Genomic DNA, 18,584 nt, shown 5'->3' on the forward strand with positions numbered 1-18,584 from the left:
TTCCCCACCCAGGACCTGTATCCATTGGCATCTGCTCTTATGCAGGACTTGCACCTATCCAGCGTCTGATCCACTCCCACACCGAGGAGCTGCACCTACCCAGGACCCACCCAGCACCTCACACCCACGGGGGACATGGCCCCCACCCTCCCCCCCCAAGACATGGCACCTTTACCCATACCCTGCACCCATCCCACTCGCCTTTCGACTCAACACCACACACCCGTCCCGACCTCCATCCAGCACCTCACATCCACCCAGACACAGCCTCCCACAGCCACTAGCCTGGGTCAGGGCAGGGTGGGGACAATGTCAATTTTGGAAACAGGACAGGGTTTTTCCTCTTTCCTAAAAATACTTCCCTTGTGGCTTTCATCCCACCCCAAGACCGATTTTAACTCCAGTGCCAGCTCTGGAGCAGCACCAAATGATGGCAGAGCCCAATGCATCTGGGAGGACAGCTGAAAGCTGGGAGTTGCCAGCCAAGACACCCCAGGAAGGCAGTCCTGGCTAGGGACAGGCAGCGCTGGGCTCAGGGGAGCTGCACACTGCCAGCACACATGGCTGGGCCAGGCACACACACAGGAACAGGCAGGTGCTGAAGATCAGGAGCACCCATGGCACCCCACAACTCTGTGTTCACTTCTTGCTTCTCGGGGTCTGCACTGTGCCTGGCCCCCATGGGCAGCAGGGACACTCCCAGCACAAGGAGAGGATAGCAGCACTAGAGTCTCCGCCTAGTTTATTTCCTTGACTCTCAGTAACAAAAAAAAAAAAACCAACTATTTTTTTTCCCTCCCGTCCCAAACCACCTACCCACCCCCCAAACCCCCTTTGGCTCAAACATCGTAGTTAGGGTTCTTGCGTAGGATAACAAATCCCTCCAGGATGGGCGTCACGGGCACGTGCTCCTCTGTGGCCAGCTCTGCCCGCTCTCCATGTGCCAACAGTACTGGTGTTGTGTGAGTCTGGAAGCCAGTGATGGTTTTGGGTTTGCCTGCCTGGCCCACCACATCCACAGCCTGTGAGAGAAGAGCAAAGTCAATGCTGTGGACACCGAGGGACATCAGAGCACCCCATCCCCAGCTCTGGCTGCCCCTTACCTGTCCTACCCGAACCGACACAGGCAGAGGTCGCAGCTCCTCGTCAAAGGTGACAAGCATGCGGGGCTGCATGGCAGCAACAAGGCCATAGAGAACATAGTGGGACTTGCCCAGGATAACTGGAGGAGAGACAGAAGTAAAGTGGCTGAGCGATGCCCACCCTGTGGGGCAGAGGGGGCTGGGGGGATGGAGCCCACGGTACTCACTGTTGCGCACATCCAGGAAGGACACGAGGACAGTCAGCAGCCCAGCCACAGCCACCTGGCTCATGAGCTGGCGATCACTGTGGTATGGGCACAGGGTGAGCGTCCCCTTGCCCAGGTGGGTCAGGCCCTGGTGTGGCAGCGAAAGCACATGAGAGAGTGGCAGCGTAATGCCTGAGACACCAAGCCCTGCCCCAGAAGGGTGATACCCCCAGGACACCACTCCCCTCTCCCACCAAGGGCAGGGATTCCAACCTTCCCCATACGAGCAGTGAGTGCAGGATCATCACCTGGGCCAACCGCACCATGAAGAGGTTGTTGGGGTCCTTGGCGTGGTACTGGGCCAGCTGCCGCAGCATCGCTGCCAGACGGGCATTGTTAGTACCTGGGGACAAGGAGGTGAGGCAGAGTAGAGTACACGGCTCAGGTCTCCCACTTTGCCCCCAGACAAGCCCTAAACCAGGCTGTCCCCAGGCTTACCACTGCCCACCATGCCCATGGCAAATATGGAGTTGTAGGAGACCTCGGGGTCAGCGTCGTGGGAGAACTTGCTGAGGGTGTCAAGGATGTTGAGCCGGGGGTTAGAGACTGATATAAGTGCCAGGGCCAAGGGCACAGCACGGCGGAGGGTGGGCTCCCCATACCGCAGCTGCAGGGAAAGGCAGTGTGTGTTAGACCCAGATCACCAAGTGCAGTAAGGTCTACTGAGATGTGAGGCAATACCCACTTTCTATACTCAGGTCCCTTCCCAGCTCTATGCTGTACCCTTGATGTCACTCACCAGGTGGCCGAATGTGCGCAGGGCCATCTCCGCACCGATTTCCTCGCCCATGGCAATGAGCGCAATCCCCAACACCGCTACACCCTGCGGGAACACGGGCACTGACCACCAGACAGAGAGCACCCAGCCCAACACCCAAGTTCTCACAGCTCCTGTGCCCATCCGAGCCCAGGGGAACACGGAGAGCAGGGGATGCTGCTGGGGGCTGTTTTCCTTCAGCTCTGACCCCACAAGGGCCTTCGGGACCCTTCCAAAGCCACTCCTGCTCCAGAGACACAGGTCCAATCCCATATTTCCCCACCTGGTGAGCCCCCATGTCAGCTGAGCTCTCTTTCTTCTCCTTCTCTTTCTTGTCCTTTTTGTCCTTGTCCTCCTCTTTCTCCTTGGAGTCAAAGTGCTCACTGCAGATGTGCAGGAGCTGTTGCACCTTCAGAACATTCCCTGAGCCTGGGAAGAGAGTGGAGGACCAGGATCAACAGGCAGAGGGCCCTGGACCTGCTCTTGCCTCCCCCCACCTTGACCAGCCCAACTCACCCGCATAGGCACAGATGTCCACCAGTGTGTTGGCGAAGCTGCGGAACGGCTCTGACACCACCTCCAGCGCTGCCAAGATGGCCTCGATTGCCTCTCCCTTCCCTGCCAAGGAAGGCGTGGTGGTTAGAGGACCATGGGGGAGGGATGCTCCCACCCTGTCCCCCCAACCCATGAGCCACTGTCACTGCCCAGCCTTACCCAAGTGGTTCAAGCCCAGGCCAAGTGGCAGCCAGCGGGCGTACGTGTCCTTCAGCTCCGGCTCTGTTTTCTCCATGATGGTCTGGAGGATGGTTGAGGTGACATCCCCATTGCAGGAGCCCACTGATATCATCCCGCAGGCCAGGGCGGTCACACCAGCCACCTGGTAAAGGAGAGGAGACGTCATAGACGGGGACAGCGCAGAGTGAGCTGGGTACTGGGTACCCTTGGTCCCCACTTCATGCAAAAATTTGGGCTATTGGGAGACCTGATGGTTTCCTACCCTCCCACATCTGCTGCAATCCCATCATGGTAGCAGCTCAGGTAGGGAAAATAGGGTCATGCTCTGGCACAGCATAGCACCGAGCAGAGACATGTAGCCTTGCTCTGGGAGCAAAAACCAGCTGCAGGACAGACTCTACATTCCCAGGAGCTGCTGGAGACTGGATATGGAAGCACCAACTGCAGGCAAACCCTGCCTCATCCCCTACCTCCATGCTGGACTTGGAGTCTCCCATCACAGGTAGCAGCAAAGTCAGGACGTCCTCACGGTTGGAGCCTGCGTACGCCAGCCCCAGCCTGTGGAGAATCCAGAGGGGTGTGAGTGGGGAACTGCACCACCCTGCACAGCACAGGGAGGCTGGGGCCGGGCCCCTACCCAAAAATGGCTCCAATCCTCATGGTGTTGCTGTTGTGGAGGACATAGTCAGACAAGAGGGCCAGGGCAGGGTCACACTCGTTCTTCACTCCTGAGTTGACGATGCCACAGGCCAGGAGGGCTCCAGACTGCAAGGCAGAAGCACCGTCATGCACCAGCCACCAACACACAAAGCACCCTCCCAGCCAGTGACTGATGTCACCCCACACATCACACCCACTCCCCCCAGGATGGGCAAGTTGATACTAAGTGGGCAACACTACTCTGGATCCAGCTGATCAGTCTAAAACTCATATTCCTGTGACAAGGGGACCCCAACGTGCCTCAGGCAGTCCCCAAGAGCTCCTCACCTTGCTGTGAGCTTCTCAAAAGCCTGGGACACAGGGTATCCAACCCTTCTCCATGTAGGAGCTCAGCCACACAGTGGACCAAGGCAATGACCAATATCCCAGCCAGTCGCACACCCAGCTCACAGCAGGACTGCCCCACGCATAGAGCCAGGATCAGAGTCACTGACCTTGATGTAATCCTCCGAGGAGTACAGGTATTTGTCGATCTGCGTGAGCCCCCCATCCACATCCCACAGCAGGATTGTGCCCAGTGAGGCTGCAGCACTCAGCATCCCTGCAGTTCCAGAGAAGGGCCCACATCAGCCCTGAATTGATGTGCCCTGCCTGGGGCTTCTGGCAGCCAGGGACATGGGCCAGCATGACAAGCCCCCTTTCAGCAGGCTCCCAGAAGTGACCCCAACCATAGGGGCATCTTCAAGCCCCTGCCCAGACAGATCCCTCACCGTGATCCTTGTTCTTGTACAACCATTTATTGCCATCATCTGTCAGCAGCTTGTCCTGTCCAAAGGCAGCATTCACAAAGCCGTTCACAAAGGAGGAGGCCAAATTCATCCGGGCTGAGTCTACTTGGGAACCACTCCCCCCGAACCCTGGGGAAGGACAGCAGGGTGAGCCAGGCAGCAAGAGAAGCCCTCTACCGTGCAGCCATCCTGCACCACAGGGGGACGAGACCTGTCCCACCACCAGCAGGAAGGAGAAGCTCAAATCCACAGGTCAGAGACCACAGGCAGGCCATCTGCCCACCTCGGGATACACAGCTGACTGCACTGGCACAGAGGTGCCTTGCAGCCCCAGGAACTCCCCATAGGCAGGGATGAGAAAGGCCAAAACACAAGCCCTTACGGTTATTTTCCAGGTGGGTTTTGTAAATATCGTCCGGCACTTTGGGCTCCATGATATCCAGCTGCAGAGACAAGGGAGAAGGGGGTTATCTCCTGGCCAGCACACCCTACAGTGGCAACCTCTCCAGACGTCTGGCCAAGCTCATAGGGATGAAGGATTTCTTCTCAGATCTTGCTACGGAGCCCAGCAGCCAGGGCAGCCACAGCTGGAGGCAGCCCAGGGTGCTTTTCCCAGCTGGGGCACTCACCTCTCTGGCTAAGGCCAGGAAGTTGCTGTTGAGCTGGACGTTGGACATGATCTCTGTCAGGTCCTCGTACTCCTCCACATCCTCATTCAGCTCCAGAAAGACGCCGTGGCGGCCCAGCATAAAGGCCATCTGCTTCTGGACAACTCTGTGCAGATGGGAGAGGTTTCCCAAGTGCCCAGACCCCAACAAACTCCAGCACAAACACAGGTTCACCAAAGGCTGAGCCAACCTGCCCTGCCTAGAGGCACACAGAGACAACCCACTCCTGCTCATCCTGACTTCAGGGACAAGAGTCTCTGTCTGAACCCCCAGACACCTCCAGCGGTGGCAGGATCCAACCCAGTTCTGCCCAGATGGGAAGATGTGCCCCACAATGGGTGAAGACCCCAGGGAGCAGAACAGAGGATAGGGAACGTCTCTGCTTACACATCTTTGCAGGAGGTGAAGATGTCCTCCACCAGCTCCACATCATTGAGCATCAGAGCCAGGCGCAGGGCTTCAGGGTAGCGATTGAACTTGCGGAAGATGCCCAGAGCACAGCGCAGGAGAGCCGAGTTCTCAGGCTCCGGAACATAGCTTACACAGCTTTGAGGAGGAGACAGGCGTGAGGGTGAGGACCACGTTGGGCAATCTCAGCCCAGCAGGGACCAGGCCCCCTCCAGCACCTCAGCCTGCTGAGCCCCCTCACCTGGTCAGGTAGAGGCACACTTTGGAGTAGGCGTTGTCATCGATGTATTTCTCCAGCATGTCCATCTGTTCAATCTCCATGAGCAGGTCACAGGCCTCGTGCTCTGCATTGTGGGCCATGTTGTAGGGGACGATCTCCTTGACCAGGGTGAGGAGTGTGTCCCTCTGAGCCTTGTCAGCTTCATCGATCTCCTGCCACTCCTTGGCCACCTCTCCTGCCAAGTGTCTGCAGGGACAAAGAGACATCACCACCACAGAAAATAGTTTCACTGAGCCATGAGAATGGGGAGCAGCTGCTGCCAGTTAGCCAGGGTGTGTGCTATTTATAGGGACTCCACATTCTGCAGAGCTTATGGGGGACAAGCCCAGAGCAGGAACAGGTTTAAGAGTAGAGATTTTGGAGGCCATGGCAGCAAGATCTCTGCAGCTAGCAAATCACTGTGGATAGAGCATGAAGTGACACATGTGCAGGTGTGACAGGGGCAGCTAAACACATGTCCAGCAAGTCAGGATGCATCCCAGACAGGCCAGAGCCAAAGCGCTCCAGGAAATCCCCCCAAGCCGTTGTCCTTCCCCAAGCCCTGCTCCCACTCAGGCTTACCTGACGTATTCGTGCCCCCACGATGCCAGCTCCTCTTGGGAGCCCACCAGGCGGTACTTTAGGCACTCACGCTCCCCACTCATGGTCATGGCCAGGACAGAAATGATGTCGGCCGCAAAGCGCTGCAGGAAGAATGCAGAGCTCCAGACACAGGCTAGGCTCAGGGAATTAGGGGCAGCCAGGGACACAACACCTCCCTGTTCCACAAGCCATCACAGGTGGCAAAGCTACTGTCCTAGCAAGTAACAATCCTCTGAAGCAAGTCACAGAGGCTGCTTTTAGACCACAGGGTCCGGAGAGCTCTGCAATTGCCTGCCCCAGTACTGTCGCTCCAGTCACATGGGATGGTGGGGCCAAAAGCCTTTACCTTGTTCTCTCCTGGAGCCATGTTCTCATAGATCTCCTTCAGCTTGCCATAATGGGGCCGTAGGAACTTGAGGGGTTTGGGAACGGAGGTCATGGAGGTGGTGGAGGAGCGGATCTGCCTCCGCAGTTCCTCCAGGGCTGGCCGGTAGAGTGATGTGTCTTTTTCCTGCAGAAGGAAGCTGCCTGTCAGGGCCCTGTGAGCTGGTTCCTGAGCCACCACTGCACCAGTCCTCCCCAAACACAGCCACGGCCCTGAGAAGAACAAACCCCTGCCCTGAGCTGCCTCCGAAGCCCAAGAACTGGGGAGGGAGGGCACAGCAGGGCAGAAAGCCACCCACACACCAGGGACACAGAGGTCCCTTGGGCACAGGTCAAACAGGTAGCAAGGCTGGGGGACAGGCTGCAGCAGACAAGGAGGGGCCGCACTCAAAATCAAACTCCCCATCTCCACCGCACAAGGAACAACCATAATGGAGGGACAGATGGACTCAAGTCCTGGCCAGGACCCCTTGCTGAGGGGCACAGCACAGACTTACCCCCAGACGCTCCACCAGCATCTCCAGCTCATCCTGCAGCTGCTTGTCTTCCTCAGACTGCCAAAATGCACAGGAGAAAGCAGAGTTAAGGGTGTCCAGCACAGTCTCAGTGTGACAGCGCAGTGTTGCCCCAAGCCGCAGGGGGACTAGGACATAGTGACACACTCCCTGTTCAGGGCACTATCCTGCCCCAGGGCTGCCAGGGTGGAGCAATGCTCATGTTACTGGGGATACCCTCCCAGACAAACCACCCATTCCCAGGGAGTGAGATGTGCCTCCCTCATTACACTGTGCTCTGTGAAAACACACCCAGAGGGGCACGTCAGGGCACGGCCCCTCGGAGGGACACCTTCATCCAGAGGCTGCGCCCCCCAGCCCATGGGCACCCCCAAAGCCAAGGTCACCCCCGTGCTGGGCAAAGTGGGGACACCTCCGTAGTGCCCACTGTCACATGCACACCCTGGTTACATCACAGCCCCACTCATCCCGCTCCACCGAGACCCCTGAGCACCCCTCCCAGGACCGGTAGCCCTCAGCTGCGTCATGCGGGCACCCCACGACGTCACGGTGCCCTGCCGGAGGGAGTCCCCGGAGGGATGCCGGCCGCCCCCGTGACGTGGATGACGCCCCGTTCCCGGAGGGATGCCGGCCGCCCCCGTGACGTGGGATGACGTCCCGCCCCCGTCGGTGACGCGGGCCCGACCGAGCCGTGACTCAGCTGCGGCTCGCGACGCGGTGGCGCTCACCAGCTCCTGCTCCTTCTCGGGCCCGGCCGGCGGGTCCCGACGGTCCCGGCCCCAGGGCGGCGTGGGTTTCTCGTCGCCTCCCGCCCCAGGGCCACCCTGCACCCGGCTCTGGCCGCCGCCACCGCCCGCGTCCATGTTCGCCCCGCCGCGCCTCCGCTGCACCGCGCCTGCGCAGCGCCGTGACGGCACTGCCGCGCGCCTGGGGCGGGGCCGGGCGAGGGGCGGGGCGGCCCCACGTGCGGGAGCACCGGGAGCGGCAGAGACACCTACAGTGACACCGACAGTGACAGTGACACCGACAGGGACACCGGCAGTGACACCGGCAGCGATAGTGACACTTGTAGTGACAGTGACACCGACAGTGGCGCCGATAGTAACAGTTACACCAATAGTGACACCGACACTGATACCCACAGTGACACCTGCACCGGCATTGACACTGACACTGGCACCAGCACCGACAGCGACACCAACACCGGTACCAACAGTGCCATCAGCACCAACACTGACACCAACATCGGTACCGACACCGGCACTGGCACCAGCACCAACACTGACACCAGCACTGACACTGACGCTGACGCTGACACCGGCACTGGTACCAACAGTGCCATCAGCACCAACACTGGCACCGACATTGGTACCAACACCGGCACTGACACCGACACTGGCACTGACACCAACACTGGCACTGGAACCAACAGCAACACTGACATTGACAATGGCACCAACACCAACACTGAAACACCGGTACTGACACTGGCACTGACACTGACACCAGCACCAACACTGGCACTGACAGCAGCACTGATACTGCCATCAGCACCAACACTGACACCGACACCAGCACTGACACCGGCAGCACTGGCACTGCCAGGGAGCACTGGCAGCCGGGGACCTGGGACTCTGCCACCCTGGCACGGGGCATGCCACCACCTGAGCCAGGCAAGTGAAGTGGCATTCCCTGGGGCTGGCAAGCTCGGTGGGGCCCCTCTTGCCACAGACACCCATGGGCACCCCGTGCACACACACAGCTCCTGCTCATGTGCCCTGGCTCCACAGTTTGTGCAGGTGGCCCTGCCTCACCCAGCCCCACCAAGCATCCTGGGGGACACCTTAACCTCCCGAGCAGCACCCCAGGCTGTGCTCCTTGAGGAACTGCCTGGCAGCACCCCAGGCACTGAGCAGGCGACCTGCAGCGATGCTCTATCCCAGGCAGGTGGTCACACAGGGCTGGGAGGTGTCAGGGCAGGATGTGAAGTAGTGCACAGCCACAGCCTTCCCACAGCACCACAGCTGTGAACCCCTGGGTGCGTGTGCTGTGGCACGGGCCTGAGGGTGACATCGGGGTGCCATCCTTTAGAGACCCAAGATGGGATGTCAGTGTGCATGTGTGAATCCACCTGTGCGGGTGCTGGTGCACTGGGGCGTGTGCCCGGGTACAGGAGCAGGGGATGCTGCCGCGGCTCTGCACCGTTACCACCCGCTGCCGCTGCCGGAGTCAGTAACCGGTGCTGTGTGGCGCTGATGTGCCTCCCCGGGTGCTGAAGCCCAGCGCCGGTCCGTGTGTCCGTGTGCCGGTGCCCGTTGCGGTGTGAGGCTGGGTTGTGCTGCCCGTGCCGGTGTGGGTGCCGGTCCGAGTGCCGGTGTCGCTGGGGGAGGCTGTAGGTGCCGCTGCGGCTCTCTGGGGGTGCAGGTGCGGTGCCGGTGCAGATACCGGTGCGGGTGCCGGTGAGGAGCTCGTCTCGTGCGCACGGCAGTGACCTTGGCGGTGGGGCCGGGCCGGGCGAACCGGAGCGGTGCGACGGGGCTGGGCACCGGTGCCCCCGCTCCAGCCCCTCCCGGGCCGCCGGCGCTCGTCGCCCCCGCCCGGAGCCTGTGGTCCGCGCGCCGCCGGTCCCACACCCCGCGGCTCCATCCCTCCGGCGCGACTCCATCCCTGCCCGGTCCCGGCCCCGACCCATCCCGGTGGTGGCGGTGCCTGTCCTGGCGGCAGCGCGGCGCCCGGTGCGGGCCATGGCGCCGGCGGAGGCAGGCGGCGCTGCGGCGGCGACGGGGGCCCGGCGCGGCCCGGGCGGGGAGCGGAGCTAGGCAGGAGGCGGCCCGGGATGGCCAGGATGAACGTGGCCCTCCAGGAGCTCGGACACGCCGTGAGTGCCCGGAGCAGCGGAGGGGTAGGGTGGGGGCAATGGGCAGGGAGGGGGGCAAGAGGAGAGGGGAATGGGGGGACCGGCGAGGGGCGCGGCGAGGGGGACAGGAGGGGGCCCGGGCACAGGAGAGACCGGAGGCTGGAGGGCTCAAGGACCTGGAAGCGCTGGGCGAGCTTCGGGAACCTGTGGGAGGGAGGGATGGGGGATTACAGGGCAGTGAGAGCCTGAGGGATGCAGGGGCTGCATGGGGACGGGGCTAAGGGAACTGAGTGGCTAGAGGGTCCCCTGTCCTCCATGGCTGGGGGAGGAAGGCCCCCCCAGACCCCTGGCTGGGGTTGAACAGAGGGAGCCAGGGTGATTTGGACATGGCCCCACAGACCCTGCTCCATCAAGGCATGAAGTCCACCTGGGGTACAATGATGCTGCTCATAGGGTGACCCACAAGAGAGCACTCCTGGAGGGGGCAGGAAGCCCTGTCCCTGCGCATCTCAGCCCCATAGAGGGGGCAGGAGGAGCCCCAGGACTAGATCCTTCTCCTGCCTTAAGAATGCTGGAGAGGGGGTGCCGGCTGTTGTCCAGTTTGAGGACCACCCAGGAGAAGAGAGGAGCATACTGGAGGGAGGTGGGGCAGTGGAGGGGGCCTGACTGGCCAAGCTCCTGCAGGATGCTGAACAATCCTTCCTAATGCCAGTATCTCCCAGGAATCCACCCTAGTGGGGGGTTCTTGGCAACTGTCAATCCCACGGTCCCATGGCAGCCCTTGGCAATGCCCCCTCCCCATCTCAGCAGTGTGGCAGTGGGCAGAGCTAGGCATGAGGCACTCACTCTGCTTCACCCCCCGCACATCATCTGTCCCACCCTGGCTCGTTCCTGGCCCCCGACACCAGCCTCACAGGCAGCCCTGGGTGTTCACTTCATTCTGTAGCACAGGCTGGAGGGTGATCCACAAGCCACCGAGGCGTTAACTCTGAAGCCTAAGGATAGCTTACTACCAGCAGCATTGCTGAGTCTATTCTACCAAAATCCCCAGCATTTTCTTCTAGCTTATCCCCCCCTCCAATGCTGCTGACTCAATTTCACCAGCTCCCTCTTGGCTGAGTCCTCAGCAGCCCTCACGGTTGGGTCCGTGCAAACTGCCCTGTAAGGCCAGGGATAAGGGGGACCCTGCTCTGATGGCTGGCACCCTTGTAGTGCCCCTTCTCTCCTCACACACTCTGTCCTGTGCCCTGGTCATCCCCAGGGCTAGGATGGGGCAGGAGGTGCCTCCAGATGTTTCAGATCGATGCACATCTGCATGGAAAGTTCCAGGCAGGGGAGGAGGGGTGAGACAGCAGCACTAGGCAACAGTTGCTTGGTGACGGGGACCACGTCTCCGTGGCGATGTGGCACCTGTCGGCAGGGCTGATGCCACACAGCTGCTATGGCTACGCAGAGGGATGCTCCAGTGGCAGCCCCCAAGCTCCGCCAGCAGCTCTCCCAGTGCTCACCAGAGCCACCCGGAGCTGGGGACAACCTCTGAGGGAGACTCAGGAGCACCAAGGGGGGTCAGGGGCTGCCTTGCCCCTCTTTGTACCCACTGAGCAGACACTGCCCACCTCCCCATAAGAGCCCAAGGGTGTGGCAGGGCGGGTGACCGCCCCCCATGCCCCTGTCCCAACCCGCTCCATCCCTTAGCAGATGCCCAACTACAAGCGTGCCACGCTGCAGGATGAGGAGGGGCCGGAGCCAGCAGGGGATGGCAGCGCCTCTCCAGACAGCATGGAGGTGAGGTCTGCCCCAACTCCTCCATCCTTCCCCTCTCCATCCTCCCTGCTCTCCCCCCTCACCCTCAGCCAGAGCCTGCTTGCAGCCAGGTGGGCAGTGGGAGAAGGGCTGGGAGCCAAGCCAGACCTGGCTGTCCCCAGGGATGTGCTGGGAGGCAGCCAAGATGCGGCACAGAGTGTGCTTGGACAATTGTCCTTCCTTGTGGCTTGGGGGGGCTGCCAGCACCCACCACCAGCTTGCCAGGGGTGGTAGGGAGGAATGCCCTGGTCCCCACCTTCTCATGTAGCCACGCCAGGCACCGGAGAGCGGCAGGGGAGGGAAGGGGGAGTGGTGATGTCTGGTCCTCCCGTGGTGCGATGGCAGGTCCTGCTCCTGCCCAGGTGGGGTTTCGGAAGGGGACGGGGACGCTGCTGAGCCGCCTGGCCTCGCGCAGCCAGCTGGAGCTGGTGCTCTGCGCCGTCGCCGTCTCCCTGGCCCTGCTGCTTGGCGTCGCTGTCATCACCCTGGCCATTCAGTACCAGAGAGGTAGGGGGAGTTGACAGTGGTGTCCCCACACCCAGGAGGACATGGGAGGATGAGGAGTGATGGGTCAAGCCTGAGGCACCTGCTCTGGGTGCTCTGCCTATCCTGGTGTGCAGGCAGGGCTTGGCCCCGCTCCGTGCCTCGGTTTCCCCCAGTCCATTTGCCCAGCCACAGGCATGCCTTCCCTGCCAGATCCCTCTCACAGCACGTGCCTGACGGCTGCCTGCATCCGGGTGGCCAGTAAGATCCTGGAGGCCCTGGATACAGAGACGGACCCATGCCAGGATTTCTACCAGTACTCATGTGGGGGCTGGATCAAGAGGAACCCACTGCCCAATGGGCGCTCCAAATGGAGCACCTTCAACAGCATCTGGGACCAGAACCAGGCCATCATGAAGCATCTCCTAGGTGGGCACCAAGGGGTCACAGACACTGAGGGGGTGGCCACTGTGTCCCTGGGGCTTACTCACAGCCTTCCACAGAGAATGCCACCTTCAACTCCAGCAGCGAGGCAGAGCGGAAGACACAGCGGTACTACCTGTCCTGTCTCAAGGAACAGAGGATAGAGGAGCTGGGCTCCCAGCCCCTCATGGAGCTCATTGACAAGGTGGGTAGACATCCACATGTGAGCCGAGCTGTCAGGGCTCAGCCCAGCATATCTTCTGCTCAGCTCTTCATGTAACTGGGGAGGGAGCAGCCTTTGGGGATGGACCCCATCCCTCCTTGAGGTGCCAGGTCTGTCTGCCAGCAGATTGGGGGATGGAACATCACTGGCTCCTGGAACCAAACCAGCTTCATGGAGGTACTCAAGAGCGTGTCAGGCACGTACCGTGCGACCCCCTTCTTCACAGTGTATGTGGGTGCAGACTCCAAGAGCTCCAACAGCAACATCATCCAGGTTGGCACCTTGGCACCGAGGGGTGGCAGGCACCAGGTGGGACTGGGCTGTCTATGCTACTCCTCTCTCTCCCCAGGTGGACCAGTCAGGCCTTTTCCTCCCATCCCGGGATTACTATCTGAACAAGACCGCCAACGAGAGGGTGAGGCTGGGTGTTGGGGACGCTGCTGGCAGCAATCAGGGAAAGCCATGGCAATGGGGTGTGAGCAGCTCTGGGATGCACCTGGAACCTGCATCCTGCCCCTTGGGTGCTCACCCCGGGGAGGTGGAACGAGCTGCAGCCAGCGCTGAGTGAGGGCTTGGGGTCCGGCAGGTTCTGGCAGCTTACCTGGACTACATGGTGGAGCTGGGTACGCTGCTGGGGGGCACCCCAGGGCCCACCCGCCTCCAGATGCAGCAGGTGCTGGACTTCGAAACCCAGCTGGCCAACATCACCGTGCCCCAGGCTGAGCGGAGGGACGATGAGAAGATCTACCACAAGATGAACATTGCCGAGCTGCAGGTGGGCACAGCCCAGCACAGTCTGGGGAAACCCTCCAGGGACATATGGGAAGTTGTCCACTGGGACACCAAGGGGTCCATGCCCACTGCTCCCCCCCTCCAGGACACCCTGGGTAGCCCCATCAATTTTGGGACATGTGCTGGGTGCTGGAGTGAGATGCTTACCTACCCAGTTTTTAGGATTTGGGAGGAGCTACCACCTTGCACAGCAGGATCCAGGGGTCCCCTCCTTGTCCTGCAGCATTAAGAGCAACAGGAAGGGTGCTTGGTGGCAGTGAGGGATCTGGTGTGGTGAGGGACCTTGGGACCTTCCCAGAGAGCACAGCCCCCTGCCCCAGGGGGTCCTCCACCTGGTGCCACATCCTCATGTCCCCTCCAGGTGCTGGCCCCTGCCATTGACTGGCTGGATTATCTCTCCTATTCCCTGGCCCCACTGGAGCTGGCGGACACGGAGCCCGTGGTGGTGTATGGGGACACCTACCTCCAGCAGGTCTCTGACCTCATCAATGACACTGACAGGAGGTGAGGCTCCTGCGTGCCCTCAGCCATGCCCCCCCATGGCAGGGGCACATTTTGGGCTTGTCAGTGGCTTGGAGTCTGGCACATGCCCACAGACTGTAGTGAGCTGTGGCATATCTCTGCTCTTGCAGCATCCTGAACAACTACCTGATCTGGAACTTGGTGCAGAAAACGGTCTCCAGCCTGGATCAGCGCTTTGAGACAGCCCAGGAGAGGCTACTGGAGACACTCTATGGCACCAGGAAGGTAACAGTGGGTCCTGGGACCAGCCCCCTCTGCTCCTGGCCTGGAAGCAGCCAGGACCTCCTCTGCCCTTGGGATGTCCTTGGGATGCCCTTGGGATGTCCTTGGGATGCTAAGCCCTGGATGCTGCAGAGGGAAGCCAGGGATCATCTTTTGGGATGGGGGTATAACTGCTGAGCATCTCCCCTCTGGTGAGGAGGCTGAGCCAGGTTGGGTGAAGGGAGAGGAGCAGGGGAGTGAGCTGGGCATCTCACAGACCATCATCTCGCTCCCACAGTCCTGCACACCCCGCTGGCAAACCTGCATCTCCAACACAGATGACACACTGGGCTTTGCTCTGGGCTCCCTCTTCGTCAAAGCCACCTTTGACCGGGACAGCAAGGCCATCGTGAGGACATTTCTGCCCCCACCCCCTTCCCCATCACCATCCTTGGGAATCCCGTTTCCCCTCCAGTCCTAGGGCTGGAAGGTGGGGAGCTGGGAATTGGGACCCCCAGCCCTGGGGAGGTTGTGTCCTGTCTACTCTCTCCCCACAAAGGGGCTGGTGGGGGTAGGGGGCCTTCATTCCCTCCCCTCCCCAGGCTGAGGAGATGATTAGCGAGATCCGGGCGGCCTTCGAGGTGTCTCTGGAGCAGCTGGACTGGATGGATGAGAAGACCAGGCAGGCTGCAAAGGAGAAGGTGACTCCGGGGAGGGAAGTGGGTGTGAGACCTCATCTCCTCCCAGTAAGCCCCCACATCTCACTGTCGGGGCCTCTCCCCACACAGGCAGATGCCATCTATGACATGATTGGCTTCCCTGACTTCATTCTGGACAACAAGGAGCTGGATGATGTTTATGATGGGGTAGGGGGCTGGTCCCTGCTCACACCAAGCCCTGAGGGGCCCTATGGTGGGGCAATGTCACTGTCTCGTGGCCAGGGCCGCAAGGTCAGGCATTTGGGACATTGTGCAGAGCCACTCTGGTACTAAATGCATCCTGGCCGGGGTGTGGGGAACCATCTCAGTGGGCCCCTCTTGATCCCTCCTTCTCCTCACCAGTACGAGGTCTCTGAAGATTCCTTCTTCCAGAACATGCTCAACTTCTACAATTTCTCTGCCAAAGTGATGGCTGACCAGCTTCGGAAACCCCCCAACCGCGACCAGTAAGGGGGAGGGCCTGGGGGGGACAGAGGATGTGACATCGGGGTGCCTGGGTGGCACTGGCTCAGTGGGGAGGAGGTCCCCCCATGGGGTAGCACAGCACTGTAGGTCACCTGTGGTGGCTGTAGCTTATCCCCAGGACATGGTCCCTTGGTCACAGGATGGGGGTAAAAGTACCAGCCCCGGGTAGGGTGGCACAGGGAAGCCATGGTGCGTGATGGCACAGGAGGGTGGTGGGCTGGGTGAGAGGTGACACAGCCTTGCCTGTCCCCTGTCACACCTCCCTGCCCCAGATGGAGCATGACACCGCAGACCGTCAATGCCTACTACCTGCCCACCAAGAATGGGATCGTCTTCCCTGCTGGCATCCTGCAGGCCCCCTTCTACGCCCGCAACCACCCCAAGTGAGCCTGGCATGGGGGACACCTCCTGGGGGTGGGGGGGGCATGGGCTGGATTGGGGCCAGCATGCCACAGAGCCACCCACAGTAACAAAGGAAAGCCCTGGGGGGCTTAAGCATCATGCAAGGATTTACATCCTGCAGCCAAGACAGCCTACAAAGTCCCCTTAGGGCCACCAGTGTCCCCAGTAAGACTCATTCCCAGCTGGGTTCCAACTGGAAAAGAGTCTGGTCAGGTGCCTAGGCTGTGGAGGGGGTGGCCAGACAGAGGCAGACTGCAACACCAGCATCACCACCCCCTGTACTTACCTGGCTCTTTCTCATGGCCCCACAGAGCCCTTAATTTTGGTGGCATCGGCGTGGTGATGGGGCATGAACTGACCCACGCGTTCGACGACCAAGGTGAGAGCCCATGGGCAGCCCAAGCTCTGACCCCTGTTACCTTCCTGCCCTCCCCAGCCCCACACCCGCCCCTGCCCTCGGCATGGGCAAGGGGTGCCCTGGGTGCACAGGGGTCCCGCTTTGCCATCCATTGCATCGTGCGTGCTCGTGCCCCCCCGGCCACCCCCCCTTCTATCGTCCTGTCTCCCCAGGTGGCACCCGCCGACACCTCCCCCCGGCTTCTCTGTGCAGCTTTCGCTCCATCCGCTTGGTGAGGACACGGTGTCTGCAGCCCCGGTCCCCTCCTCACCCTCCTCCCCGCGGGGCACGGGGCGGGTCCCTCTCGCATCCGCTCTGCTTTGTGCCTTCACCACAGCCCCGGAGCAGACATGGGGTCAATGGGAGAATGTGGGATCACAGATCTGGGTTTGGATAGTGGGAAGGCACCGGGGGATGCCTGGGGACCCAAGTGCGCAGCTGCGCCCCAACCAGAGCCTGCCCAGAGCAGGGACTGCGGGACACCATCCCCCCATGGCATGGACCCAAGGCGCCAGGTCCCCCGGCATCCCCTGGCGCTCTCCCACCGCCCCCCCACTCTGCTTCGGGACCCCCTGGTCCCACCCCACCCCACGGCTCGGTCCCGCAGGACGAGAGTACGACAAGGAGGGAAACCTGCGGCCGTGGTGGCAGAACTCCTCCCTGGAGGCCTTCAAGAACCGGACGGCGTGCATGACCGAGCAGTACGGCCGCTACACAGTCCACAGCGAGAAGGTCAACGGGCGGCAGACGCTGGGCGAGAACATCGCTGACAACGGCGGGCTCAAGGCAGCCTACAACGTGAGTGCTGCCGCCCGGAGGGGACACGAACCGCCCCCCCCCCCCCCCCGTCTGTCCCTCCCCGGGGCTTCAGGCCAGCTCTCCCGCAGGCATACAAGTCCTGGCTGCAGAAGAACGGGGAGGAGAAGCGTCTGCCAGCCCTGGGACTCACCAACCACCAGCTTTTTTTCGTGGGCTTTGCACAGGTAGGGCTGAGCAGGGTGATGGGTTTTCTGTCCCTCCCTGGCTGCTCAGAGCCACCCCACAGCCCCCCACAGCTGCTCTGGGGGTTCTGTCCCCATCTCTGAGGCTACTCCCGCTCCACCAGGTGTGGTGCTCCGTCCGGACACCCGAGAGCTCCCATGAAGGGCTGGTGACCGACCCCCACAGCCCCGACAAGTACCGTGTCATCGGCACCCTCAGCAACTCCCGGGACTTTGTCGAACATTTCGGCTGCCCCCTGGGCTCCCCCATGAACCCCGGCAAGCACTGTGAGGTGTGGTAGGGAGGGGGAGGGTGCTGTGGACAGAGGGGACAATGCCATGCTGTGCCCCCGCCCCCAGCCCTCGCTGGCGCTAGAGCTGGCTACGGGCAGAGAGCGGAGGTCACGCTCTGTCGCGGTTCCCCTCCTGTGCACAAACCGCAGACCCCACCTCTGCCCCCTCCCCGGCACACACGGCCCCACACCAGGCACCCACCGCAGCCCCATCCACAGCCTGGGGCTGGACACGGCCGGCAGAGAGGCTGTAGCACCCCCAAAACGCAACTCTGCCCCCAACCCTGATGTGCTTGAGTCGGGCACAGCTCAGCGTCTCCCTGCACTGCATCCCCCCCCTCGCAGGTGGGCAGGTCAGAGGGGTCCCAGGGAAAGCACTAGAGCCAAGATACCCCCGCTCCTGCCCCGCAGCCTGCCAGAAATGGAGACTGGGGGCCACCCGGCTCCCCACTTCCCTTGTCCACTCCCGATCCAGCTTGGCTTCCCCATCCACCTCTGCTGGGACCAGCGGGCGGCAGCGGGGACTCTGGTGCCTTCAGGTGTGGGTGGCTGTCGCCGAGTTTATGTAACGAATAAAAGCAGTTTCCACTTACTCCAGCAGCTCGGGGACCTTGGCGGTGTCGGGGCTGGGAGAGAGGTGGGATCTGGAGCTGGGGGGGTGTGACTCAAAGTCTGGGGGGACACGTGAGAGCTAAGACATCCCGAGGGACCGAGGGAGAAGAGTGGAGATGAGATGTCTGGATGGACGGAGGGAGGGGAGCAGAGGTGTGGGGAAGAACGGCAGGGCCGGAGGGAGTGAGTCAGAAGCACAGGCTTTACCTGTAAAGCCCGGTAAAGCCCAGCCGGAGGGTCCCGCTGCCCCCAGCACGGGTGACTCCAACCTGCCCCGGGGCCGAGCC

The 18,584-nt window shown here is 61.5% G+C and overlaps 2 protein-coding genes across 4 annotated transcripts; one reads left to right on the forward strand and one right to left on the reverse strand.

Moving 5' to 3' along the window:
- Positions 1–725: 725 nt before the first annotated feature.
- PSMD2 (proteasome 26S subunit, non-ATPase 2) lies at positions 726–8,020 on the reverse strand. The gene is made up of 21 exons (XM_032697455.1): positions 7,854–8,020; positions 7,108–7,164; positions 6,573–6,737; positions 6,206–6,327; positions 5,606–5,830; positions 5,344–5,502; positions 4,918–5,062; positions 4,671–4,731; positions 4,271–4,417; positions 3,995–4,101; positions 3,478–3,605; positions 3,311–3,398; positions 2,820–2,982; positions 2,622–2,723; positions 2,389–2,534; positions 2,088–2,171; positions 1,787–1,955; positions 1,597–1,691; positions 1,310–1,436; positions 1,104–1,222; positions 726–1,022 (listed from the first exon to the last, which is right to left on the reverse strand). Exons 1-21 carry the CDS (start codon positions 7,986–7,988, stop codon positions 840–842), a joined length of 2,727 nt encoding a protein of 908 aa, XP_032553346.1. The 5' UTR covers positions 7,989–8,020; the 3' UTR covers positions 726–839.
- Positions 8,021–9,893: 1,873 nt separating this feature from the next.
- On the forward strand, positions 9,894–18,277 carry ECE2 (endothelin converting enzyme 2). 3 transcript variants are annotated; one of them, XR_004358890.1, is made up of 19 exons: positions 9,894–10,003; positions 11,678–11,767; positions 12,148–12,292; positions 12,482–12,697; positions 12,772–12,896; positions 13,041–13,187; positions 13,264–13,329; positions 13,501–13,689; positions 14,068–14,210; positions 14,339–14,453; positions 14,728–14,838; positions 15,032–15,130; positions 15,218–15,295; positions 15,491–15,594; positions 15,886–15,996; positions 16,327–16,394; positions 16,586–16,644; positions 17,020–17,210; positions 17,300–17,393. XR_004358890.1 is itself a non-coding variant. In XM_032698286.1 (19 exons), the coding sequence occupies exons 1-19, from the start codon at positions 9,962–9,964 to the stop codon at positions 17,692–17,694; spliced, it is 2,313 nt and encodes a 770-aa protein (XP_032554177.1). In that variant the 5' UTR covers positions 9,894–9,961; the 3' UTR covers positions 17,695–18,277. The 3 variants fall into 3 exon arrangements, 2 of the variants coding, with proteins under 2 accessions (XP_032554177.1, XP_032554178.1); XM_032698286.1 differs by lacking the exon at positions 16,586–16,644 and adding an exon at positions 17,518–18,277 and having other exon boundaries at positions 17,300–17,395; XM_032698287.1 differs by lacking the exon at positions 16,586–16,644 and adding an exon at positions 17,518–18,277 and having other exon boundaries at positions 11,681–11,767; positions 17,300–17,395.
- The last annotated feature ends 307 nt before the right edge of the window (positions 18,278–18,584 follow it).

Source organism: Chiroxiphia lanceolata, chromosome 10 (assembly GCF_009829145.1).
Source record: "Chiroxiphia lanceolata isolate bChiLan1 chromosome 10, bChiLan1.pri, whole genome shotgun sequence".
NCBI lineage: Eukaryota > Metazoa > Chordata > Aves > Passeriformes > Pipridae > Chiroxiphia > Chiroxiphia lanceolata.

Bases quoted from the DNA above. Each gene is read 5' to 3' on its own strand.
- PSMD2 (XM_032697455.1), bottom strand. From the start codon at position 7,988: ATGGACGCGGGCGGTGGCGGCGGCCAGAGCCGGGTGCAGGGTGGCCCT. The intron at 5,063-5,343 runs GTAAGCAGAGAC...CCATCTGCACAG, and splicing joins TTCACCTCCTGCAAAGATGT to AGTTGTCCAGAAGCAGATGG. The intron at 4,418-4,670 runs GTAAGGGCTTGT...GTCCTTCCCCAG, and splicing joins AACCCACCTGGAAAATAACC to GGTTCGGGGGGAGTGGTTCC.
- ECE2 (XM_032698286.1), top strand. From the start codon at position 9,962: ATGGCCAGGATGAACGTGGCCCTCCAGGAGCTCGGACACGCC. The intron at 13,188-13,263 runs GTTGGCACCTTG...CTCTCTCCCCAG, and splicing joins CCAACAGCAACATCATCCAG to GTGGACCAGTCAGGCCTTTT. The intron at 14,211-14,338 runs GTGAGGCTCCTG...CTGCTCTTGCAG, and splicing joins ATCAATGACACTGACAGGAG to CATCCTGAACAACTACCTGA.